At 39.5% G+C, this 26,936-nt stretch overlaps 1 protein-coding gene across 2 annotated transcripts in view; it reads left to right on the forward strand.

Annotated features, from left to right (window-relative positions):
- Positions 1–261: 261 nt before the first annotated feature.
- The window catches only part of capzb (capping actin protein of muscle Z-line subunit beta), a 111,349-nt gene continuing 84,674 nt past the window's right edge, over positions 262–26,936 (forward strand). Inside the window, exon 1 of one of the 2 annotated variants that reach the window (XM_048561626.1) lies at positions 262–414. In XM_048561626.1, the coding sequence (XP_048417583.1) occupies positions 412–414 (3 nt within the window). In that variant the 5' untranslated portion in view covers positions 262–411. The remainder of the gene's footprint in view (positions 415–26,936) is intronic. The other variant, XM_048561625.2, reaches the window with a different exon arrangement.

Genomic DNA, 26,936 nt, shown 5'->3' on the forward strand with positions numbered 1-26,936 from the left:
ATAGTGCGTTGCGAAGTGTACAGATGCTGACAGTGCCCTGATCAATGTGCAGATATTAAGGGTATTGATAGTGCAGTGGGGAGAGTATATATTGAGGATATTGAAAGTGCACTGGGGAGTGTACAGATAGTGAAGACATTGACGATCAGTGGGGTATGTGCAGGTAGTAAGGGAATTGACAGTGCAGGGGTGGTATGCAGACATTGAGGGTATTGACAGTCGTGCGGGAGGAGGGGAGAGAATCTACTGGAGCACCACTTCCGCATTGCAAGGCCCATACTTGGGCAAGCTGCAGCTTCGGACGCTGATTGGTTGAGCGCGGGTTGTTTGCGTGACCCGGATGATCGCTCGGGCCCGACGAAGAAACCGTCCGCGAGAGTGCCGCCGCCAACCGTCACCACCGCCATCGCCATGGTGAGTATCGCCTGGTCCCGGGGCAAGCCCTATCTATTCATAGCCCCACTTCCCGACACAGGACCCTCTTTTCAGCTGGTCCTCGCATGGAGGACGCCGCGAGTTAGATCCGGCTAGCCAACGGGGTGAGGTAGAGAGGAGACACGGGGCGGGAGGACTGCTCGGCCCGACCCGGCCCTGTGTCTGCATCGCCGCTCACCTCCCGGTAACGGTTCCTAAATCCAGCTGCCCTTCAGTTTATCTTGTTGATTCCTTGGGGTAGCGATCAACTATCCTCTCTCTCCACATCGCGCCTTGCTGTAAAGTGGAGGCAAACTTCCTGCCAAATACTGTTCCTCATTCAGACCAGACCAGATCTGACTGACGGAGGGAGGGAAGATCAACTGTGAGCTTTTGGTCTTCTGGACTGTCACAACCTCAACCTGCGCCAGTGTCCTAGTTGGGATAGTCCATTCAAGTCTTGTGTTGCAATTTTTTTTGGTGTTATGATCCTCTGACCATTCAACGGACGTTCACTGAAGGCAGTTGGATTCCTTTTTGATGTCAGATTGTTGTGAATTCAGGGTTCCCCAATTGTGCATCTTAAAGGAAATGCGGTCCAACGCAGGACAAAGTTATTGAGCGCCCTTGCATTGAAATTGTAAGCTATTAAATGGAGTTTAGATGGATGCTACTCCACAGTGGTGAAAATTGAGTGATTAACAAAATAAATTTTCAGACCCAGAGATTAGTTTACAACTGGTTACAGTAGAAGATCATACTTTTTTGGGTTTTCCTTAAACCAAATCTATTTTCTAATATTTATTATTGTTCAATGAAAGATAATAGCACTTTCAAACTAACGCTTGTTGGTGGAATGATTAGTTTGAGAGTCAGATATGTATATATTTGAACACTTAAGCGATTTTAATTTTTCTATCTGTAATACTAAAAAGTACTTGGTGTCGTTTTGCCTCCTGGATTTATCTTCATTGGTGGCACATCAGAGGCATTTCACTGTAGAAATGAGGAAGTTATCTTTTGACAGATTGTGTTATTCATTTGTTGGGTTTAGACGAGGATTGTAATTTTCAAGATCTTGCATGATCTGTTTTCTGAACTGTTTGAATAGATTGCATTGGGAAAAGTTTTAATCCTTTATTCATTTATTTTAACCAATCTAATCTCAAAATATCAATTCGTGTCTCAATTTCTTGGTCTCAAGGTCTTTTTGTAGACCAAATGACTAATTGCTGCTCTGTATTTGCTGATGAGCCTTTTTATCAAGAAGTTGATTGTGAATTAGTCTCCAGATCTCAACTCAAACCAAGCTATGGCACTGTTTTATTTTATGTGACTTGAATACATGTCAGATTAGTCAATAACAAACTTCCATTTCTCTTAGCCTGGGTAACTGGCATGACCTCGTTCTCATTTCTGATGCTTCTAAAGAAATGCTGAAATCTTTGAATTCAGAAAATCCCTTGCTTTGTTTTATTGCTTTTGCATAGACTGATTGAAACTTGTTGTGCTTTTGATCCCCTTGTAACAGAAATATTCAAGCAATGATTGCGTAAAATGTGACATTTTCAGACCGTTTGCACTTTGAGTAGTAAAAATATAGATTCTGTTTTCTTTCAAACTTGGATTGTGTTGGAGGAATTTCAGAGTTTATGACACTTCTTTAATGTACTAGCTGTTATAAGTAGTTTTGTTGTGAGAGCAGTTTCATATGATAATCAAGGACTTGCACAGTATTGAAGTCTGCAGTGTTGTCTGAATATTGCATTTAAGTCTCATGACAGCATCTCTTTGAATAGATCCTTTAAGTTATTGATCTTGAGGCATATGAAATGTTTTTTGTTTTTATCATCACCTGATTGTACTTAACCTTGCTTTAAAAATGATGAATATGAACAAGCAATTTGCTTCTTTGCCTTTGAAAGTACCCCTCTGAAACCCTTCTTCAGGTGCGAGTTGACTTGGGAATAATCCTCCCTCTTGTTCCACCAACCTTTTGATGTGCAGAACCAAAGGATGTTGCATACATAGAGACTAAAATCAGTAACTCAGAGGGTCAAGGAAGAATAGATTGAAAGAAGGAACTTGCAATTTAATGCACCTTTCATTGCCATGGAATGTTCCAAAGTGATTTACTGTCAATGCATAACTTCTGAAAAACAGTTACTGTTATTGGCTGCCACATATTCTACATTATATGCATATACAAAGGCCCCACAAATATCAATGTGATTGCCATCAGAAATCTGATTTAGTAATGAGAATTGAGGATAAATACTAGCCTGGACACGAAGCATACTCTGTGTTCTGAGAGAATGTTGCATTGGATCTTCTACACCCATGCCAGAGACTTGTATGAACATGGTTTGACATCTCATCTGAAAATTCAGCAAACTTTATTAACTGGCACCAGTGGGACCAGGAGTCATAGAGTCATACAGCATGGGAGTGTGGCGATTGAGGAAATATTCCATATAATCAAGAGATATGCATACTGCATTAAACTCTGACCAAGTGAAGCTTCGAGACATCAATATGCCTCAAAAAAAACGATGTAAAAACATCAACAAACCTTCTAAACGCAGTGTAAAAACACGTAGTATGTAGCATAAATGTAATGTGAGGTATACGTACCGCTGTTATATGTTATTAAGAGCATAAATACTCAGACATCAATGTAGATTGCAGTATTTGAGGGTTGGTGGTTTATAAAGAGTGCTGGTAGATAAGGGGCCAGTTAAAACAAAGTTTGCTGTATGATACTGCATCAATATTACACTAGAGCCTCAACTGAGATTATGTTGTCAAATCTCTGAAAGGGGCTTGTACCCAAAGCCTTCGTTCCAGTGGTGTTTTGGAAATTTAGGATGCATATCTTTATTGAGAATGCTTAGTCTCCTTCATTTGTTGTCCTTGTCTTTCGTACTTGGTGTGAAATATAACTTTTGCAGCTTGGACAAGAAGCTATGTCATATGTTTGGGTGTGTGAGGGTGCACCTGCTCTTCTGTTAAAATGGGGTTGCCCTGCAACATCCAGCTCCACTTCAACACCACATTCATGATATATGGCCACCTGATGCGGAGGGCGAGAGGCAAGCCAAAGGTCTTCCTTGTGGGTTTGCTGTGGTGTTTTGGGTGGTATTAGTTGCCTGTCTTGCAGACCTGAGTGCCTGGGTGGATCTGGAGATGGAGCATTCAGTATATGCTTGAGATCTTTTGTGGTGGACAATTTTGGGATTGCAAGATATTGTAGGTAACTGATGTGTTATTAATTTTCTAAACTATTTTCTTTTTAATTCTTTATTCTATTGCTCTTAAAAAGGGGCACTTGTGTACCTTATTGTGTTTCATGGCACCAGGAAGATTTGGTGGCTCCTTTTTAGTTCTGTTTTAAGGGATGTAGTGTGTAAATATTATTTCTAGTTTATTGTGACTGCCATTGTTGGCTAACTGTCAGGGGAGGTACTTGGATGCATTGACTTACTAATTTTCTCCAGTTTGATCCTGTTTTGAGTTGTGAGTTAAATAAGATTTGAGAGAAGAAGGAGAATAAAGAATAACATATATGGATAGCAACTTGTGTTGAGGCTCAAAGTTCTTGTTGCTTGACGTTTTCCCAGAGCTGAAAGTAATTCCTGATCTGCTAGTAAATTTACAAGGACTCTGGGACCTTCATTATCTAGTCTCAAAAATTACTTGTTTTCTCAGTTATCTACCATGGTTTACAAAAACAAAGCCTCAAATCACAACCTGCTGATGCAAACTTGCCATCACACTTCAGTCAACTTTCCAGAAGAAAGATGACACTATTTTGTACTATGCTGTCCTTTAATTTCCATTATTTACCTGGATATAACTGCACATTTTTTCCACTGGGTCATTGTGACAAAGCAGAAACTTTTGAGTACGTCAAGGAAAGTAATTTGATCAATTCTTACTTTACCTTGAAATTAGGTCAGAAATCACACGATACCAGGTTATAGTCCAACAGGTTTATTTGAAAACACAAGCTTTTGGAGCCTCGTTCCTCCTTCAGGCTCCTTCTTCAGGTGTTAGTGAGAGAGGTGGCATCTGACACAGGAGTACAAGATCAAAAAGGTCACAACTGATGATGTATTAAGCAAACCGAAGATGATGTTAAATCTTTAATCAGTTAGACGGTTTTAATTGATTAATATGTATATTTAAATCCCCAAATTTCTTTCAAGTCACTGCACTGAGCGAATTAAAGGTTTTATTAGTGTAAACAGGGGATATTTTAGGCCAGATAATGCATGTTAGGTGTGATGCCTCACCTCTTTACATTAGTTCTCTCAGCGCAGTGACTTGAAAGAAATTTGAGGATTTACATTTACATATTAATTGGTTAAAACCTTCTAACTGATTACAGATTAACAGCATCTTAGGTTTGTTTAATACATCCTCATCAGTTGTATGACCTTGTTGATCTTTTACTTATAAATTCTGCATTTGATGCCACCTATGTGATGCAGCTAAGTGATGCCACTCATACCTGAACGAGGCACGAGGTTCCGAAAGCTTGTGTTTTAAAATAAGCCTTTTGGACTGCAACCTGGTGATGCGTGATTTCTGACCTTGTCCTCCCCAGTCCAACACCGGCACCCCCAAATTATACTTTGAAACTACTCCTTGATGCTACAAGGGTGTGCTATTTCATCCTATTTCTTGGACATCATAATATTAGTTACAGAGCTTTGGTCTAAATGTGACACTACTTATGACTTGTATCCTTAATTTTATTTTCCTGTACAGTTCTCTTATTCTAAAAACAACATTGAGAATTAAGGATATCAGTTGGGCAGTGTAACTTCACACTTGGCCTAAATGACGAGTTTCCAGTCGGACTTTTTTTTAACGTAGAAGGGGATGTGTCATGTGGGAAGAGAAGGAGGGAGGTGAAGAGGAGGAGTTCTGTGGATGCTTGTTGTTTTGGCACCTTGTCGAGAAGCAGTCTTAAGTTTCAACTGTCTTCTGATGACAGCTATGAGCTTACACTCTAATTCTAAATTTCCACTTTAGTTGACATAAATGTACCTGTTCTTCTGCCATTCAGATTCCGTACTACAAAAAATATTTACATTCATAATGAAAATGATTCCTAAGCATTCTTGAATCACATGGTGTGTAACATCAAGCATTTTTCCACATGCTGAGTTCCTGGTTGTATCTATGCTATTGATGGAAGACGAGAGGGAGGGTTAGGTAATTCAAGCGTGAGTTATTTGTTTCACTGTGCTCCTGATATGTTTAGATCATTGTTTAATGGTTGTTCAAGAGCTGACTGATATAATTTTTTGCTGCCATTATGTCACTTAGGAAATATATGATTTTCCATGGAATGTAAATATTTTTCTCATAGTTCATTTCTTAGCTTGATCAATTAACAACATGTTTGGTTCAGATTGCATGCTAGACGTTTGGTGTCGCATAAAGTGAGTTTATGTTTGGGGCAGCCAGGTCTGTTCTAAAAATTGAATTATTTTCAGTTCTGGGAGTACCACTAAATTGTATAATTTTTGCACTGCTGTTCAGATAAGAGTTATTTTATGTGTTTAATGTTAATAAACATATCAATTGACGTGGCATGCTTGTGGTGATCCAATGACTGGACCAATGGTTTCAAAGCTTTAAAACATTGTCAGTTTCCTCTCCTAAAATCTGGGTCTGTTGTAGACCAGTTGGTAGAGATTAATTTGTATAATTAGTAACTCTGTTATTGTTGTGTCAATCGTTTGCTGGTTGGTTAAGGGCAGAATAGGTGGAAATTGGTTAGCATCATCAAGCAGGTTTTATTTTCTTATTGTTTCTAGAGGTGAGCACAAAAATCAATGCTAGTACTCCATTACATACTGATGGACTATCCTATTAGATTTTCTATTTCTGAGATGAGATGTTAAAGACTCCACTTGCCTGCTCAGGTAGATGTTAAAGATTCCATTGTGTTAGTTGAAAGAAAAGCCATGGGACTATATCAGTGCCCTGGCCATAAATATTCCTCAATTGAATCCCAAAACAAATTATCTGGCCATTTATCCCATTTTTTATGGGAATTTGCTATGTACAGGTTGGTTGTTGCATTCCCTGCATGCTTGGAAACATACTTCATTGGCTGAAAAGTACTTTGAGACACCCAATGGTTGTGAAGTGTCTGATATAAATATGTCTTCCTTTTCATTACTTTCTTTTGGGGGACGAAATTGGTACAAGTGTCACGTTAAATTCTGTGATAAGAGTGTGGAGCTGGATGAACACAGCAGCTTCGCACTTTGTTATCTCAGATTCTCCAGCATCTGCAGTTCCCATTATCTCTGAAGTTAACTTCTGTGTTCTGTTTGACTGATGTTGCTATTTTGTACTAGAGCAGTGTCACAGTTGAGTCCACATATGAAGTTGTATAAAACCAGCTGTTCAGATCTCCTAGCACAAGGCTGATGTAATTGGCCTTCCCTTGGTGAATCTGCTTATATGGATGTAATGCTAGCAACCACGACTTGTTCTGGCACTGTAAGAAGATGATACAGAATTAGATGGAGAATATGCTCTCAAGTGGTAACTGTGCTTTGCTTTCCATCCTGTTGTCCAAAGTTATATATTGTTCCAGCACCATCTCTAATACCATGTTATTTTGTGGATGTTGTTTTAATCTACTATTGTGATTCATTTAGGGTTGTATACTTAGTCACTCAATTAAAAAAAATGATGTGGAATATGAAGAGACTGAGGCATACGATTGAGTACCTATAGTATGCTCCTCTGAAAAGGCATAAGATTTGGATTTCCTTTTGCTGTTGTAGCATTCTTTCTCCAGCTATTAGCTGTCATAGTGTGCCTGCATTTAACATTGGGACAAATACTTTTCAAATGTTTATGACTTTTAAGAATTTACCCAGCATTAACTATTAACCATTTACACGCCCTGCATGTACATTTCTATTGTACCATAAATTTAATTATTTAAACTGATGTTCATTGTTCCTGTGTAAATTATTTAGTATACATTTTAAGTCAGCTGTTGCACCTGTTTGAGGTCAACACAGTTCAATATTCAAGCTTTCTCCTGGCCTAGTTTACTTAACCAATTGAGACTATAGACAATACAAGAACTAATGAAGTTCTGTGTTTGCATTAATCAATTTGTTAATAATTGCAGTGAAAATTTTTGTGTGTTCTGTGTTGGAATATAAGTTCTCAAATTGTCTAAAACATTTGGCAGTACCTCAAGCTGCAGTCTGCACTGTTTGGCAATTTCAGTTTACATCTTTTGGAGCTTGGATCTACAATAGTACTATTAGAAATTTTGTAAACATTGTATCTTTTTAAGGAAGCTGGTGTGCAAGATTTTTAAAAGGATTTGAACATTCTATTTTTTCTAGTCAACCCATTCAGAGATGTTATTATACACTTTTGGAGCAGGTGGGACTTGAACCTTGGCCTCCCGGTCCAGGGATAAGGACACTACCACTGCAGCACAAGAGTCTTTCCACTTGAATCAGAAGCATCACTCGACTGGCCTGGATGGAGTCCCCGGCCACGCACTCAGATCCTGTGCAGACTGGCCGGTTGGAGTATTCACAGATATTGTTAACTTCTCCTTCAACCAAATTGTAATAAGAAGATCACCATCATCCCAGTGCCAAGGAAAAATCATTGCCTCGATGACTACTGCCTGATAGCTCTGACCTCCATAATTATGAAGTGCTTTGAGAGGTTAGTCACGGCTCATTAACTCAAGCCTACCAAATTGCCTTGATCCTTTGCAATTTGTCCAGCGGTGCAACAGGTCTACAGCAGACACCATCTTCCTGGCCCTACATTCATCCTATGAACATCTGGATAACAAGCAGACCTACATCAGGCTCCTACTGATTGAGTACAGCTCTGCCTTCAGCACCATAATTCCAAACAAACTCATCTCTAAACTCCGAGACCTAGGTCACGGTTTTTCCCTCTGTTACTGGATCCTCAACTACCTGACCCATAGATTGCAATCTGTAAGAATAAGAGACAACACTGCATCCACCATAATCCCAACACTGGTGTCCCTGCAGGACTGCCTCCTTAGCCCCAACTGTACCCCTTATACACTCACAATTCCGTGGCCAAATTCATTCCCAATCCCATTTATATGTTTATGGACAATACCACAATTGTAGGCCAGATCACAAACAATGACAAGACAGAATACAGGAAAGAGATTGAGTGCTTTGTTGCATGGTGTAAAGACAGCAATCTCTCCATCAACGTCAGCAAATTGAAGGAGCTCATCATTGACTTTAGGAAGCAGAGTGGAGTTCGTGCCACTGTCTGCATCAAAGGTGCCGGAGTGGGAATGATGATGAGCAACAGTCTGCCTTAGTCCACATCCTTAGATGTGACGGTCAAGATTGCACAGCAACTGGCCTACTTCCTCAGAAAGCTAAGAAAATTTGGCATGTCCATGAAGACTTTTACTAATTTTTATAGATGCACCAGAGGAAACATCCTATCTAGGTGCATCACAGCATGGTTTGGCAACTACTCTTCCCAAGGAGGTAAGAAACTACAGAGAGTCATGAACACAGCCTAGTATGTCACGTAAACCAGCCTTCCATCCATTGACTCCAGCTTCCTGCTGCATTGGGAAAACAAACCAGCATTGTCAAAGACCTCTTCCACCCTGCTTATACCCTCTTCCACTGTGTAGAAGATATAAAAGTTGGAATACACGTATGAATATAATTAAGAACAGCTTCTTCCCTGACGTTATCAGACTTTTGAACTGAACTCTCAAATGTTAATTGTGATTTCTGTCTCTCTACCTTCTTTGAGGCTGTAACACCATATTCTGCATGCTATTTTGGTACCCTGTTGCACTTCGTATGGAACGATCTGCCTGTTTAGCGCACACAACGTTTTGCAGTATCTTGGTACAAGTGGCAACAATAAATCAAATCCAAAGTTCTAGTGCTCTCTGGAGAGTGTTGCACTGTCAGATGTGCCCCCTTTTCGCTGAGATGTTGTAAAAATAAAGTTGCTATAGTCTTAACGGACTATCGGGCTACTCTCTCTTGAGGGAGAGACACAACTGGTGGCAGTTTAATCCTAAGGGCGTACTGTCTCAGGCAAGGGGAGTGGTTGAGAAAGAGATTTTTTCATGGTAACCTCAGCGGTTGTGGGAATTGAACCCCAGGCATGACTCTACATTGCAAACCAGCCATCCAGCTAATTGAGACAATAGGAGCTGCAGATGCTGGAGAATCAGAGATAACAAAGTGTGGAGCTGGAACAACACAGCAGGCCAAGCAGCATCTTAGGAGCACAAAAGCTGATGTTTCGGGCCTAGACCCTTCCGGTCGAAATGTCAGCTTTTGTGCTCCTAAGATGCTGCTTGGCCTGTGTTCATCCAGCTCCACACTGTGAGCTAACCAACTAATCTGTGGAGAGGGAAAAACTGAGTAGCTGTTCAGATTCCAGTGTTAGCACTGTTTTTCTCTCTGCACAAGTACTGCCAGACATGCTGAGTGTCTCCAGCATTTTGTTGTTATTTCAGATACCACATTATTTTGCTTTCATTTTACAGCCTTTTAGACTCAGTGTTGAGTTAAACATTTTGAGAACATGAACTCTTACCTCTTTTTTGATATGTTGTTTTATCTTGCCTCCCCATTGTCCATATCTTTGTTCCATGTTTTTGCAATTAGCGTTGACCTCCATTCTTCCATATAGCTCCAGAGTAAGCTTCATTTTGTCACTTCTGTATTCTCCATTATCACTCCATTTTCCTTTTGTTCTATTATGCCTTTGATCTCCAATGTCCCTCACCTCATCCTTTAACCTTTCTATGACCTTCCTGTCTATTCTATTTGCTCCTCGTATCCAAAACCATAAAATTCGTCACATTTCCACCTCTGATATAACAAGGTGTAGAGCTGGATGAACACAGCAGGCCAAGCAGCATCAGAGGAGCAGGAAAGCTGACGTTTCAGGTCTAGACCTCCTGAAGAAGGGTCGAGGTCCAAAACGTCAGCTTTCCTGCTCCTCTGATGCTGCTTGGCCTGCTGTATTCATCCAGTTCTATACCTTGTTATCTCAGATTCTCCAGCATCTGCAGTTCCTACTATCTCTGAAATATTTTCACCTCTGTTCAGTTCTAAGAACCTCACTGAACTTGAAACACTTAACTCTGTTTCTGCCTCCATAGAAAGCTGAGTCCTGTTGAATTTTTCCAGCAATGTTCTTTATTTGAATCTTTATTTATTCGCTTATCTTACATGCTTTGATTTTACTAATAGATTATGTAAGTTTGGTACCATTTCATTTTCAGTCTACATGTGTTCCCACTAGTTTGAAAGCATATCTAATTTTTTTTTAAACAGACTGGCTGTAGTAAGTGGTCAAAATTGAGAGTTGTCATGGTAAGGAACTGCATCATAATTGTTGCACGGACTTTGAGGGAGATTGAAACACTGTGGTAATTATCTTGAAAGGTTCTTGGTTCAATAAGTTCTATAAATTTTAACTGAGTAAACATGCTTGATTTTAAAATATAGCTTTTTGAACACAGGAACAGAACAGGCCACTTGGCCTATTGGGTCTGCAGCATCATTCAGTGAGAACATGATTTATCTGATAATCCCTTCTCCACTTTCTTGCCTTATCCCATCATCCTTGATTCCCATACAGATTGCAAATGTTGGAGATAGCAAGAACTGCAGATGCTGGAGTCAGTGTCAATACAGTGTGAAGCTGGAGGAACACAGCAGGTCAGGCAGCATCAGAGGAGCAGGAAGGCTGATGTTTTGGGCTTAGACATTTATTTTGAAAAGTTGTACAACGCTAAATTAATTAACTTACCTTGTTTATTCTCTTACTAGTTTGAATTGCTGGAATCTGTATAGATTATTTGTAAAATCTGATTTTGTTACCTGGCTATAGCATCGTTTAATGTAGAAAAGGTTAAGCTTTTCAAATGTTTCATAGTGTACCGACAATCACACTGTATATTTCATAACAGCTTTCTGAATGAAGCAGTCATCAGGTGAACATATGACACATTACCCAGCTTGCTCAATACTGGCAACCACAACATTTTAGGCCTCTGATTAGCCAACTCTCTGGGATCAGTGAGCACGCCTTGTTGGTAAGCAATCCCCAGATCAGTATACTATCACTGGCAGAATCCTTCCATCCTACCAGGCTAGTCAGTATGCAGTACCAGGAGGCTGAAACGTTTTTGTTGAAAGCTAGTTATCTATTAAGGCAGATCCTTAATTACCTTTTGCTACAGTTTCCTGATTAACGAGGAACTCAAACTTCACCTAAATGAACTAGTTACCTGAAAGGGGATGTTAACAAACCAGCTATGGGTCCAAGAAATGCTGCCACTGAAGGCAGCCATTTTATTCACATTTTTCAACTTAATTGGGGAAATGGCATATGGGTAGTTGACACCCAAAGCACCAAAATGCAAACACTTCCTGTGGAGCCGACAGATCACAGTGTGAGAATGTAAGATTTTGTCAATCAACTGCCCTACCGAGAATGAGCAACAAGAGGAAGTTCACTACTTTCTGCAAGTTGAAAATTCAGTAAAGAAAAGTAACAGCTGTAGTAAACATGCAAGAAATGCTCCAAAGACCAGGCATCAATAAAACAAACTAAGATGCAAATTCATGGACCAAAAAGACTTAAAATGTCCACTGCAGAGACCAAGACTCAAAAAGAAAATAAAACTGAAGTCATAACAAGTATATTCAGTAAATTAGATATTGCTGCTGAAAATCACCTAAATCAAAGTTGTAGTGGCTTTTATTTCACAACTGACCCAAAAGAATTGTTCATGAAAGAGAATAGGAAATGCTGAAACTCATAGGCTAGTCAGTATCCATGTAAAAATAAACTTATAATTTGGCTTGCACTCATCTCCTGAAAAACAGTACATTTGAAAACACAAATTTGCCCGGTCAAATGATCATGCCTGTACGTATTCTTGTACCCAAAGAAATTAGTTTAACTTCTTATATCTTTTTCAAAGAACTGTAAACAGACATAAATAATCTCTGATGAAGGGTCTAGGCCTGAAACGTCAGCTTTTGTGTTCCTGAGATGCTGCTTGGCTTGCTGTGTTCATCCAGCTGTACACTTTATTATCATAAATAATGTCAACACCCAGTTGTGGGTATGGCCAGTCTTGGAGGTGGAGCCAGCTTGTAGCGCAATTTTAAACAAGTGCAAAGGATTGTGGGATTCCAATTGCACGAAGTGTAATTTACGCTTAAAATTCAGTGATCGTTTGCATGAATTACACTTATTTTGTGCAACTTGCATTGCTGTCAGTTGCAAAACTGAGGGGAAACTGCACCATACAAATTCATGTTTAGTTGTAAGGATATCCTATCACAACATCAAAATATTGTATTTATTTTGATTGGCATGGGGTTTATATTCATTTACTACCAATATGTGCAACTTGTCAGGAATCAAGTAAAATTGTGCGAAACAGTTAAATAATCACAGAAGTTTACTTATCCTGTTTGTTCCACATCTTGGTATGCGTAAAGTGAAGGTTCTCCTTCATTGAGATACAATGGAAACATTGTGTAATGCAATCTTTAGCGAAAGTTGAAATATATTGCATACCTTTTAAACTGCTTTCTCTTGATTTTAAAATATGCATAAGTCCTGAGACTTCTGTCAAATAAGAATATTTTCAATCTTGGTCCATGTGGACATTCAAGAAAAACATACACTAGCTCAATGCTGGAATCTTGCTGTGTTACTTTACTGCAACCTACGAGGGAAAGGATAAAATTTGAAACGTCTGTTGTTCTGAATCAGACTCCTATTTAATGATCTTTTTAAGGTTTTGTTTAACCTTAAAACAGATAGTTAAATCAGGAATTGCAAAATCCAGAATGAGAGAAGCTATTTAACCTACCAAACCCAAACAATTTACCATTCCATTCAGTCTCTGACTGTGATTAATCTATTCTAGATTATCTCTCTCTTTCCTCTTCTACCCAACAATTTCTGATCCTTTATTATATGTAACAACAGGATTCTCCATGAAAGGCACAAATTCTTGTCCATACTTATCTTACAACTCTAATTTAGCCCGATGGATTTTAGTTACAAATTCTGGTTGCCATTGCTGTCAATAGAAGTTCAGTTAAGGAAATCTTTGGGTACTGCAAACATTGTTCAGTAAGAAAGGTGAAGTAATTTAAAATGTGGATATCAAAGCAGAATTTCAGAATGAAGAATAAAATGACTGGATTAAAAGTGTATTCTTGCAGCACGGTCGCCACCTCTTTTCTGTCTCTCTCTTTCTTTCTCCACACTAACCTTGTACAGGTGTTTACCTTTTCTGCTGAATCATTTTATACAACTATGCATTTGATCCATCCTGCTTAAACTTGAGCCCATGAAACTCTGCCCAAATTCTAACTTACGCCAAATTCCATTCACTTCTCATTCCTGTCTGAAAAGCCTCAGTTTTAAAATTCTGTTTTGTTTTTCAAATCCTTCCATTGTTTCACTCCTTCCTAATCTGTAACTTGCTCCAACCCCACAACTTTCTGAGAACTCTACAGTCATCAAGTTATGGACACTGGAGTTTCGGCACTTTTAAAATCCTTTTTCCTTTTGATGGCTGTGAACTTGCCTAATTCCGAAAGCTCTGAAATTCCATCTCTAAGCCGCTTCACCTCTTTACCTTTTTTTCCCTCCTTTCTTTTACAAAGCTGTTATAACCTACCTGTTGTACCTGGCTTTTGGTCATTTTCCTAATATCTCCTCATGTGACTTGATGTCAAATATTTGTTTAATAGGACTCTAGTGAAATGCCTTAGGATATTTTCCAGCATTCAAGGAGCTAAGGAAATGCAAGTTGAGGACTCACGTGGTACATTTGTTGTGTTTGTAGTTCTGGGCCAGGAGGCCCGGGTTCATGCCCCATGTGTATGGCACAACAAATCTGAACAGATAGATAGATTAAAAATACCTATAATTGCAAGTTGTTGTTCATGATAAATCCATTCCCTTGTAATAGTAACAAAATAATTGAACTGGATTAGGCTAACTAGGTTCTTCACCTGGAATGCTACGTTGTGATTATCATGGTACACTTTAGCATCAAGCCAGTTAAATCTAATATTTTAATATCCACTGTTTTTAAAACTTGTAAATAGTATGAACATTGTTTTTACTGTATGGGTTCTAAGTAATGCTGATAGTGTCATTTGAGGAAGTGTTGCTGACTAATTCATACAGTAATTCAAGTAGAAACTTGAGAATCATTTTATCTAGCTTATTTAGTTTTTCATCATTATTGTACTTCACAGCCGTATCAGACTTGTGTTCCTGAAAGATTGTCAGCAATGCTTTGTTCAAAAGTTATCACGGAAAGAATTTACTCCTTTCCCAATGTTATAATGATGAAGATAGTAATTCCCTGGAGGTGGAACTTTCAGAACTTGCTGCAAAGAAATGACTGCATCCATGCTTTTAAAAGTTTGTTGTCTGTGTTTAAGCTTTCTCATTTAGCTGGCAGCAGCCCCTAATAATTTCAAGCAATGTATCAGATAAATTTCAATTGAAGTTAATGTGATCTTTGACAGGTTAGAATTTTGTCTGAATGAATTCTGAAAATTTAGGTGGTATCTCTCGAATCTAGCATATTGAGATGTTTTCACTAAATATTTTTCAAAATAAATTCATCTAAATGCTGAGCAATTTGAAGATCAAGATAAGAGCACTTAAAGATTTCATCCAGGGGTTGTCCTCCCTTTCAGGATAGATGCGTTTCATGGTTTGATACTAACTTTATAGATAAGTATTGTAAGTTCACATATCTGTTTGCACAAGGGGAAATAGTGTGAGGTTACAACAGGATTAAAAGCCTTTTCTGTACATCTATGCTCAAGATGTTACCACGACTGCCTTTTTTTTATCCTCCTGCCATCAACCTGTTGATGTAATGTCAGTATTTCTGACAGCCTGAAAAAAATACTATGTGTTTGTGGGCCAGGTGTTCTGGAATCAAAGGGAGGTTTTGCTATAACACGTTCCTGTGCAAACATTACAGAAAATTGTGCTACAGAAATAACAGGGCTTATGGGAAAAGTGGGGTTAGGGCAGATCACCAAAAAAATCGCTCAAAAGCCTATTAGTCATATCTAATAATGAAATAAAAGTAAATTTGTCATCTTATCTTGAAAAAAAAGGTCAAGATTACATGATGGAGGGAGGAGGTTTTGAGGTTGCACTGTTGTTAATGCAGGGGCTGAGAGTTTTTGTTGTCATCGTCGTCATCTTCATCATCATCGCCACCACCACCACCTCCTCCAGATGCTGTTGTGGTTGCAGAGTTAGGGCAAAAGATAGTTAAATCAGAAGTGGATGTCTGTGGTTCATTGTTTTCTGAATGTTTCTTGGGGGTTGCTTAAAAACGACTCCAGTTTTGCTGCTTTGCTGTTTCTCTTCTTTCATGAAGAAGCTGCTCATAGGGTACCAAATAAGATCTTATTCCACAAACTATGCCCTTCTGTTTTCTGCATTGTAATCATTGCCCTCTAACAGCTGCACCTGCTTCTCAATTTCTCTCCGGATAGAAGACAAAACAGAAGTGGAAAGCTCTCGTGGTACTGCATCCTGGACTACAACTATTTCATCTCCAGCTTCCACATCCCCCTCAGCAGCAAGTTATTGTAGATCAGCTGTAGAAAGATCTTCACAGTGGGACTCGAGCAGCTCTTCAACATCCTCACTCTTCACTTCTTCAAATCCAACTTGTTTTGCAAGATCAACACAGTCTTCTTTGATCCTTGGGAGCTCCTCTGATGGATCAAAGGTTTTGAAATCTTGAAAAAAACCTCTGGGGGAAGCTTCTGCCAACTGCCTGCTAGCAGTCCTTACTGACATCACCCCAGGCCTCCATGATAATGCCAATTGCATTCATGATGTTAAAGCTCTTCCAAAATTGAAGGACACTGTCCTTATCCCTCTCAGTGGCTGCGATCAGCCTGTTAAATGTCACCTTAAATAATAATATCACCTTTAAATGCTGCTATTGCACCCTGATCCATGGGTTGAAGGAGAGAAGTTGTGGTTGTAGACTTGCCCGCCAAGTTGGTGTGTTTGATCACAGACATTTTGTCATCCTGCTGGGTAACATTGTCAGTGCGCTTCCGGTGAAGCAATGGTGTTCTGTACCACTTGTCATTTATATGCTTCAGTTTGCTGGGGTGGTTGGCATCCCTTCCGACTCAGTTTTTCAGCGGTTTGTACATCGGGTCCAGTTCAGTGTGTTTGTTGATGGAGTTCCAGTTGGAATGCCAGGCCTCCAGGAATTCCCTGGCATGTCTCTGGTTTGTGCTATTATGGATGTGTTGCCCCAGTCGATTCATGTTCTTCTTTGTCCGTGTGTTTTGAGACCAGTGAGAATTGGTCTTGTCACTTGGTGGCTAGTTGGTATTTGTGTATTCTTCTTGTCAATTTTCTTTTGGTTTGGCCTATGTAGTGTTTCTCACAGTCCTTACATGGTATTTTGTATATTGTTAGTGTTATTGGCTGTGGGTCTGGGATCCTTTATGTTTGTCACTGGCTGTCGCAGGGTGGTGGTTGATTTGTGGGCCACCCTGATACCTAAGTCTCTTGAGTCGTCCTGTGGTCATCCCCCGATATGTCTCTGATGTACGGTAGGGTGACTAGTATGTCTGGCCATGGTGTGTCTTCTTGTGGTCTGTCACAGAGAAGTGATGCCAACCATGCCAGCAAACTGAGGCACGTAAATATCAAGCAGGGCAGAACACCAACGCTTCATTGGAGGTGCAGTGATGATATTACCTAGCAGTGTGACAGAAAATGTGCAGTCAAACACACTGGCTCAGTGAGCACATCTACAACCTTATCCTGAGCTACAAATAATCTCAAAAAACTTTAGAGAGAGGTTGCATTTGGGGGTAGAAGTAGCACTTTGATGTTTCCAGACCACTCACTAATGGTGGGAGGATGGCTCGGCGCATTATCCAGGATGAGGAGAATCTTGAAATTCAAATTTTTTTCCCCCAATACTTTCTAAAAAATCTTCCAAAACATCAGCAGTAAGGTCAGAAATAATGTGCCCATCATCAACCTCTTTTTCTTGACGTAAAGTAGACACCTAGAGTAGACTTAAGGTAACTTTTCTAGGCTCGTGGGTTGGCAGAGTGGTACACCACCACAGGCTTAAGCTTTAAGTCTTCACTGGCATTGTCACCCAGCAACACAGTCATGCGATCCTTCGGCACCTTAAATCCTGGAACATGTGCTCCATTCATAGAATTGTAGGTTGTTGATGGATTTTGCTCCCAGAATAGACCTGTCTGATCCAAATTGAAAATTTGATATAAGTCGTAGCCTTCTTCGTCAATTAATTTTACTTTAGAGGGAAAAGCTGTTGCATGCTCCTCATCTGCACTGGCAGTTTTGCTGCATAACTTTTCATTATGAAAAGCATGATGGTTCTTAAAACCAGCAAACCAGCCACTGCTAGCACTAAAGGCAGACACATATGTGGGATTTTCAGATTTTTTTGTGAGATCTTAGCAAATTGATAAGGCCTTTTGTTTTATAGTGGGAAGTGTGGTCCCTGATCGCCTTGTTCGTTTGAAACTTAGCGGCCACTCCATTTCCTCCAGTTCCTTTGTCCGTGACCTCTCAGATTTGCTAGCACTCGGACTTGTTCCCGCAATACAGTTTGCTTTAACCTTCGCAGTATTACTAACAATGCAGAATAAATAGACTCCTTTATTCCTATCAGGTGATCTACGTCATGTTCTCTCATTATGCTCACAACATTTTATAACAACTAGCTTCTCTTCCAATATTATAGCCTTTCTTTTACGTTCACCACCCGCAATTTTACCACGAGGATGCATCTTGCTAACATTCTTGTCACTTTGTCCTTGCATTTTATGGGTAACACAACAGAATTTGCAAAAAAAAGTGCTGTATTCTCACAGTACAGTGATCGCCTGATGTAGGTGCTCTTTCAGCGCTAACCCATTGTGCATGCTCAGGACAAAGCTTGCAAAATGCTTGTGATGTTGATGTGCACTGATGGAATCACATTATAGCCAACACAAGTTTGCGTTTTAGGTATTTGTCTGGATAGTTTCCCTATTTGTCAGTCACGTTATAGCCACTTCATGTTGCAGGAACACCCACTGTAGCAGAATCCCCTGTACTAGTTCAGTGTATGATCCAGATACCTTTTGTAATGGCTTCTGATTTCTCAGAGTTTGCGGTTGAGCGTGGGCTCCGTGACAACTTGTTTAATTAAAAATTTGTAGTCTAGTTTAAAAAAAACACATCAGCCAGTTGCTGAATTTCATGGACCTTTTCCAGAGTAATACCAACTGCTGAAAGTTAGTGTAATTTATTTCCTCATGTAACTTGGAGTTTAATTTCCATCCACTCCTTAAATTGTGTAAAGTTGCAGCATCTGCTTGAAAGTAAGATAGCAATTTCTGTAACTTATTTGCCTGAATCTTTTGTATACCTTGGACTGTAGATTTTGTGAAGCAGAGCTTTATTACTAGAGAGAAGCTTGGCAGTAACCTTTTTGCTTCCTTCCCCATGCCTTCTGAAAGGACTGTTAGTAAGAAGTAAACTGAACACTCTGCCAATGAAATATTGCACATATTATCATTCCTGCAAACTGGCAATTCGTTTACTAAATGCAAAGATGATGCGTGACAATGGTTTGGATTTGGCCACAGACAATCTATGGTGGAGCTGTGGTATATTTGAAGCCTGCTGTGCCATAGCTGGCTTTCAAAGTAACTAATAAAACGTGGCTGAGCTCTGTCACTGGGTAATTAGACTGTCAGAACTGCGCAGGTCTCAACTTGTATTAATATTGTACCTTCATTTTTGTAGAAAGCCCTTATAGGAGCTGTCAGATAAAATTTGATGCGGAGCTACATAAGGAGGCATCAGCAGAAGACCAAAAGGATGGTCAAAGATGAGTTTTTAAAGCATCTTAAAGGTGGAGAGGGGTCTGGAGATGCAGTAGGGGTTGCGCTGGGAATTCTAGAGTTTATAGGGGAGACAGTTGAAGGTACGGTTACAAACACGGGCAGAGGAAATGCTAGAGAGCTGTACAAGAGGCTAGAAGTGGAGGAGCACAGACCTCTTTGAGAGTTAAAGGGCTGGAGAAGGTTATATAGAGGCCATATGACCATTAGGGCATAAGGATGAGAACTTTACATTTAAAACGTTTGTGTTTTTGGAATGATAATTTCTTGCTAATTGCATGGATGATGGCTGATCAGTACCTATGACAAGGTCAGACGTGGAAACAAACTTTTGGATGAGCTCAAATATTATGTTGCAATGTGAACTTACTTGGTTAATCATTTGCTCCTCTGTTTGCTTCCTTTCCTGTCCTGGTGTTGCTAACTTGTTTTGGGATATGGTTTCACAGCTAACAGTGATTCCTCGCTATCTTACCCAAGTGGCACGTTTATGTAAAATCTTAAGTGCTGTGCAAGGAACACTAGGATGGTTGTGATATTGCTGCTGAAATTGAAGAAGATTTGTGGTTACTTCCCAGCAACAGTCAATGAAGAACCCACTCTCAGAAAAAACCCTTTTTGACCAAGTATTTCAACTGTTGAGCGTCTTCTCCTTTGTAGGAAGTCTTGCACTGTTTCAAAGGTAAAGCCTCTGCATCTGAACTTCCCATTTCAATTGCTAACCTGTCTAAATTAGTGAATCTGAATTTGGGTAGAAACAGAAGAAGTATAATTTACAGGCAGGCAAGAAAATTTGTTGCTGTAGAAGAATGTAATTTTTATATAAATATATAATAAAAACATTTGCAAATGTGATGGCGTGCTGGGACTGTTTTTGATCTTATTCTAGATTCATTAGGTTTGCCACAGAACAGTGTCTGGACTCATAATTGAAATATCAGGTTTCGGTCTTAGTTAATAAAACACTCCACTGACAGTGAGCTTGAGCACAACAAGTTTTAATTATAATATTCCGAGGAATATAATCAAAACAGTTTCCTTCCAGATGAGTCATCGTTATTCGAGAATTGATTGCTAATGTCTTGTAGTCCATTTTCTTTTGTGTCTCTATGCTGGATTTAATGCTGCTGTACTTGTCTGGACTATTGGCCTAGTAACTTAACCACAGTGCTATTATTTGTTATTAAAAACCACATACAGCACACGGTTGCGTAGATAGAGGTTATGATTCTTGATTATGCTGAATCAGATTGTTCTCAGCTACAGCAGTGATTAAATGTTTGAATGTAATGCATCCCCTCTGGATTAAGTCTTGGTTCTCTTTTGGGGTGGCCACTGTACCGAAATCACGAGAGTAGTTGACCTCCAAGAAAATGAAAGGAGCAATAAAAATTCTATTAAAGACAGAAGGAAAAAGGGAGGTTACCAATAATTTGTAATTTTGAGCACAACAGAGAATAATTGAGTAAAAGAATGATCTATAATTGTTTAATCCAATAATAAATAGGAAGCAATTTGTTTCTCTGGTTTTTTACTCAGGAGAGTTAGTAAAATCCTGCTGTAGGGCAGCAGACATAAAACTGTGCTCAACAAATGTCATTGAGAATGCCCTGCATCATGTTGTGTGACACTTTCACTATGCTAAATGGGACAAACTTCAGACAGATCAAGCAATTCAAGACCCAGCATTAATGAGCTGCAGTGGGCCATCAACAGCAAGAGAATTTGTAATTCAGCACAACCTGTAACCTCATGGCCCAACATATCCCCCACTCAACTGTTGTCATTAAGCCAAGGGATCGATCCTGGTTCAGTTGAGAATACAGCAGGGCATGCCAGGAGCAGCACCAGGCATACCTAAAAATGAAGTGTCATCCTGGTGAAGATACCGCAGAGGACTACCTGTATGGAGATAGTGACTTGAAGATAGTAAGACAGCCCTGATGAACAGTTTCAGCCTGAAACATTGACTTTCCTGCACTTCTGATGCTGTCTTGAACTGCTGTGCTTTTCCAGCTTCACATCTATTGTCAAGCACTACCTGCATGTCAAACAGTATATTCGGCAAATGACAGCTGGATCTAAGTATTCCCCTGACCCAACACAAGAGATCTAAGCTGTGCCACATCCAGTTGTGAATAGTGATGAACAATTAAACAGTTTGCTTGAGGAGGACGCTCGACAAATATCCCCATCCTTAATGATGGAACAGCCCAAAACATAAGTTCAAAAGGTAAGGCTTCAGCCAGAAGTACTGACTGGATGATCCATGTTAGCCCCTCCAATGTTCCCTAGCATCACAGAAACCAGTCTTAAGCTGATTTGATTCATTCCATATGATATGAAGAAACTGTTGAAGGCACTGGATAGTGCAAAAATATGGGCCAGGCTCTTCCAGTACAGTTACAAATACTGGATTCTACCTGATAATGTGGAAAATTGGTCAGGTATATCCTGTACACAAACTGGACAAATTCAACCTGACCAGTTACTACCCAATCAGCCAAGTCTCAATCATTAGTAAAATGATGCAAGATGTCATCAACTATGCTATCAAGCAACCCCTTCTCAGCAATAACCTGCTTAGTGATGCCCAGTGTGGATTCTGCCAGGGCCATTCAGCTCCTGACCTCATTACAGCCTTGGTTCAAACATAGTCAAAAGATTTAAAATCCAGAAGTGAGGTGAGATTGACAGTTCTTGACATTGAGGTTGTATTCTTTAGAGTGTGGCATCAAGGACCCTCGGAAAGCAGGAATCCGGGGCAAATTCTGCTGTTGGAAACATACCTGGCACATAGGTAGATAGTTATGGTTGTTGGAGGTCAGTCATCTCAGCTTCAGTATATCTCAGTAGGAGCTTCTCAGGGTAGTGTCTTGGGTCCAACCACCTTCAGCTGCTTCATCAATAACATTCCTTCCATCATAAACTCAGAAGTGACGGCTTTCACTGATGATTGATTGCACAACGTTCAGCATCATTAGCAACTCCTCTGATACTGAAGCAGTCCATGTTCATGTACATCAAGATCTAGACAATATCCAGGCTTAAGCTGGCATGTGTCAAGAAACATTCATGGCACACAAATGCCAGGGAATGATCATCTCCTTTTTGACGTTTAACAATGTTACCATCACTGAATTCCCCATTGTCAACATTGACTATTAACTCAACTGAGCTCACTGCATAAACAGTGGATATAAGAACAAGCCCAAGGCAGGGAATACTGAAGCAAGTAACTCCCCACCTGACTCCCCAAAGCCTGATCACCATATACAAGGAACAAATCAGGAGTGTGATGGAATACTCCCTATTTGCCTGGATGAGTGCAGCTCCAACAACACTCAAGAAACTTTACGTCATCCAGGTCAAAGCAGCCTGCTTGATTGGTGGTGGATGTGGTGCCAACGATCAGTAGCAGCATGTAGCCCTATCTACAAGGTGCATTGCAGAAATTTACCAGAGATCCTCAGACAGCACCTTCGAAACCCACAACCACTTCCATTTGGAAGGATAATGCAGCAGATAAATGAGAACACCTCGCTCTGCAAGTTCCCCTCCAAGCCATTTGCTATCCTGACTTGGAAATATTTTGGTATTCCTTCATTGTCGCTGGGTCAAAATCCTGGAATTTCCTCTCTAAGAGCATTGTGGCTCAACCCACAGCATCTGGACAGCATCAGTTCAAGAAGGCAGTTCATTGCCATCTTGTCAAGGGCAACTAGGGACAGATAATAAGTGCTGGCCAACCAGCTACACCCACATCCTAAGTATGAAATTTTTTAAAAAATAGTTTGTATCCTGGCCTTGAGGTGCAGTAAAATGCCATTTGAAAACCTTGACCTAAATTTTATAAATTAGGCAGTATTATAAATGTAAGAGACATCTGAAAATTGGGGCATGAGAAGATCAATTTTGATGATTGATCACAGATGAAACCACAGGGCATATAATGAGCCCCACAGTATGAGCAATAACCACTTATGAGGGCCTACAGCTGTACTTGCTTTGAATTGTGGAGCTGCATAGGAATGCAAGAGTATGTTTTATTCATTCACAGGATGAGGGCCTCACAGGCTAGGTGAGCATTTATTGCCCATCCTTAAGTGCCCAGAGGGAGGGCACTTGAGTCATCCACATAGCTGTGGGTATAGAGTTACATGTAGGCCAGACTAGATAAGAATGGCAGTTTTCTTGTATTCATTTGTGGGATTTGGGCATTGCTGGCTGACCAGCATTTATTGCCTGTCCCTAGGTACCCTTGCGAAGGTGGTGGCAAACTGCTCTCTTGAACTGCTGCGAGCGGTTAGTGGACAATAATTTTGGTGCAGTCTTCCTTGTTCCCGTATTATTACAAGTTTTGCTGAGATTTATTCAACCAGGGTAAGGATTTTTGAAATTGATTTGGTATTTGTATTTTGCTGTAGTTAAATGTGTAGCTAAAATTCAGTTTTTAAAACTGCTTTTGGTCAGCTATTGTAGCTTGATGCAAATTATTTTGAATTCCTTTGATAATACTTGAAATATATATTCAATTTCTGAGCAGGTAGTAAAGATGTAAAGGTGGATGAGGTGTTGCTAATATTGTTACTCATTTTGTTTCTGTAAAGCTTTGAATTGTGATCTTTTTAGAAGAGCAGATTGAATGAATGCATTTTATTTCCCCTTGATTGTTTCCGGATCATGCATAAGTTTGCCTGTTGGCTTGTTTCAAAAATGCTGTTTATACATTGTTCAAATCTGGTTAAAATGTACAGTTTCCAGAATGCCTGTTCAAACCATACTGGACATTTGCCTAGGTACTGTGATTGGATATATGGCAAATGCTGTGGTTAGAAATCAAAACTCAGTTGTTTTTACAATCCACAATATCATCTGAATTTCTGGATAAGTAATTAATGTAGACATATCTAAAATCTAAGTACAACTTTCAGACCTAATTTGTACTTATTTAGATTTGTTCTGTAGAAAATGCCACCTGCTACACATTAACTAAAGAGGATGTGACTGCCTCTTGTGACTCAGAACAGGATATTCAGCAAGTCAGTGTCTCAAAATGGTTTTTGAAGTTTGTGAAAATAATTGTAAGCAAAATTTAGTTGGTTGTTCTGACTTACAATTTGAGTGCTACAGAGGAAATAGGTTGAGGAAAATGAAAAGAATTAAATTTGATAAACTGTTCTTTAGACTTGCATACACAGACAAAAGTAACAAAGTGTTCCCTCAAGCATGAATTTGGGTTTAAGATTTCCTTTCAGATAAGTTTGTGGTTCGTACCGCTTTCTAGCTGCAATAAGGCAACAGTTGTGTAGGCTAATGTAGATTTTGGACTCCAGTCTTCATTTCTGTTTAAATTGACTATTTTGATGTTTGTAGGTGGCTGGTGATTAGCTATAGACAATGCTTCCTGTATTCAGTATTTGCAACAGGTATGTCACAATATTGTACTAGTTTCATGCTGTGATGATCTATTCCACTGATTGGTATCAGTACACAGAAAACTTTATGAATCACTTAGGTGGAGAGCATTTAATTGGGACACAGCCTTATAATATTCCTAGCTCTCTGATGAAGGGTCTAGGCCCGAAACGTCAGCTTTTGTGCTCCTGAGATGCTGCTTGGCCTGCTGTGTTCATCCAGCCTCACATTTTATTATCTTATAATATTCCTTCCTGTTAGTTATATGATCAGTTTATTAATAAATCAATATTTGACATAATATAGTCATATTTTGTTATATAAATATTTAACTTTTTAATTCATGCACTCATAATTCAGTTAGAACAGTGAATGGATTCCTTTCCTTGTCCCCTCCCATTGATCACAACGAAGTTTGAATTTAAAAAAGGAAGTGATATTTGCCAATTGTATAGACCAGCCTGTAAATAGCATAGAATAGTCAGCCTAGTTCCTTATTTAACAAATAAACAATACTTTATTGCAAATGAAGTGTGCTCAGGGAAAGATTTTAAAATGATTAACAAAACATTTAAACCATACAAATGTGTACAATTATCCTTTTGGAGAAAATAACAAGTGTACACATACTCTCAGCATCCAGATCTGGGAAAGAAATTACAATATTAAGAAAGTGTAAATTCTAAAAGTATTTTGGCCAAATAACAATTAAATTCAGAAGATAATTATTCAAATTGGCTACACACCAGCATTTGAGACAGTGATTCTGCACACCATCTGGCGATTGAATGATTTCCTGGATCTGTCCAGCTGGCTGATTTTTACTTTCTCTGGAGAGAGTAGTATAGATTTTAGAATTATTTAAGAATCTCCACTTACAGTGAGGAGCCCTTCCAATGGGCTTTCGCAATTGAATTTTGATCCATGTTTCAGAGGACAGGGCAAAAGCTGTTATTTCAAGCAAGATATCTCATGCGTTCAAATCCAAATGTGTTCTTATATCCAGAAACCAGGTTATGTGACCTCTCCCTGAAAGTGTTGTTGCCTTGGTCGTTCTGGTCAAGCTATGTTCTTTTCAACGCAACATTTTCCTTGCTACAGCCAATCTTTTGCTTTGCAATGTGTTCTTTCTGAAAAGTGCAAGCTTTAGATCTGTATCCAATTAATGATAGTGTAAGTAATAATTTATGTAACATATCTTCATAGCTATACGTAATATATTAATAAAATAAAGGAAAAGTGGACCAATCATGGCTACTGAGGGAAATTGGGGATAGTATTTGATCCAAGGAAGGGGCATATACAATTTGCTTAAGAAGGGTAAAAATAAAGTACCAGAGTAAACTTACAGGGATCTTTCAAACTATTGAGGTTGTAGACATGCTTGCCGAGCTGGTGGGTTTGATTGCAAACGTTTCATCACCCTGCTAGGTAGTGTTGTACATGCACCTCAGGCAAAGCATTGGTGTTCTGTCCCGCTTGTTATTTATATACCTCGGTTTGCTTGGGGTGATTGGTATTACTTCTGGTTTTGTTTCTCAGTGGTTTGTACACAGGGTCTAATTCACTGTGTTTGTTGATGGAGTCCTGGTTGGAATACCAGGCCTCCAGGAATTCCCTGGCATGTCTGTGTTTGTCTTGTGCGATTACCGATGTGTTCCTTGTTGTCTGTGTGTAGTGAGATAAGTGAGAGTTGGTTTTGTCTCTTGGTGGCTAGTTGGTGTTCATGTATCTGTATGGTCAATTTTCTTCCAGTTTGGCCAATGTAATGTTTCTCTCAGTCCTTGCATAGTATTTTGTATATTACCCCAGTTTTGCTGGTTTTGGGTACGGGATCCTTTATGTTCGTCAGTAGCTTTTGTAGGGTAGTTGCCCATTTTTGAGCTACTCTGGTACTTAGGGGTCTGAATAGTCTTGTGGTCATCTCTGAAATGTCCTTGATGTATCGTAGGATGATAAATGATTCTGGTCAAGCTGCGGTCTGTCTTGGAGGTAATGGTACATTGTACTTTTTGGGTATCCATTTCTTTTGAAGACTCTGTGTTAGTGGTCCTATTCTGCTTTGCATAGTTCCAGGTTGCAGCA

This window comes from Stegostoma tigrinum, chromosome 28 (assembly GCF_030684315.1).
Source record: "Stegostoma tigrinum isolate sSteTig4 chromosome 28, sSteTig4.hap1, whole genome shotgun sequence".
NCBI lineage: Eukaryota > Metazoa > Chordata > Chondrichthyes > Orectolobiformes > Stegostomatidae > Stegostoma > Stegostoma tigrinum.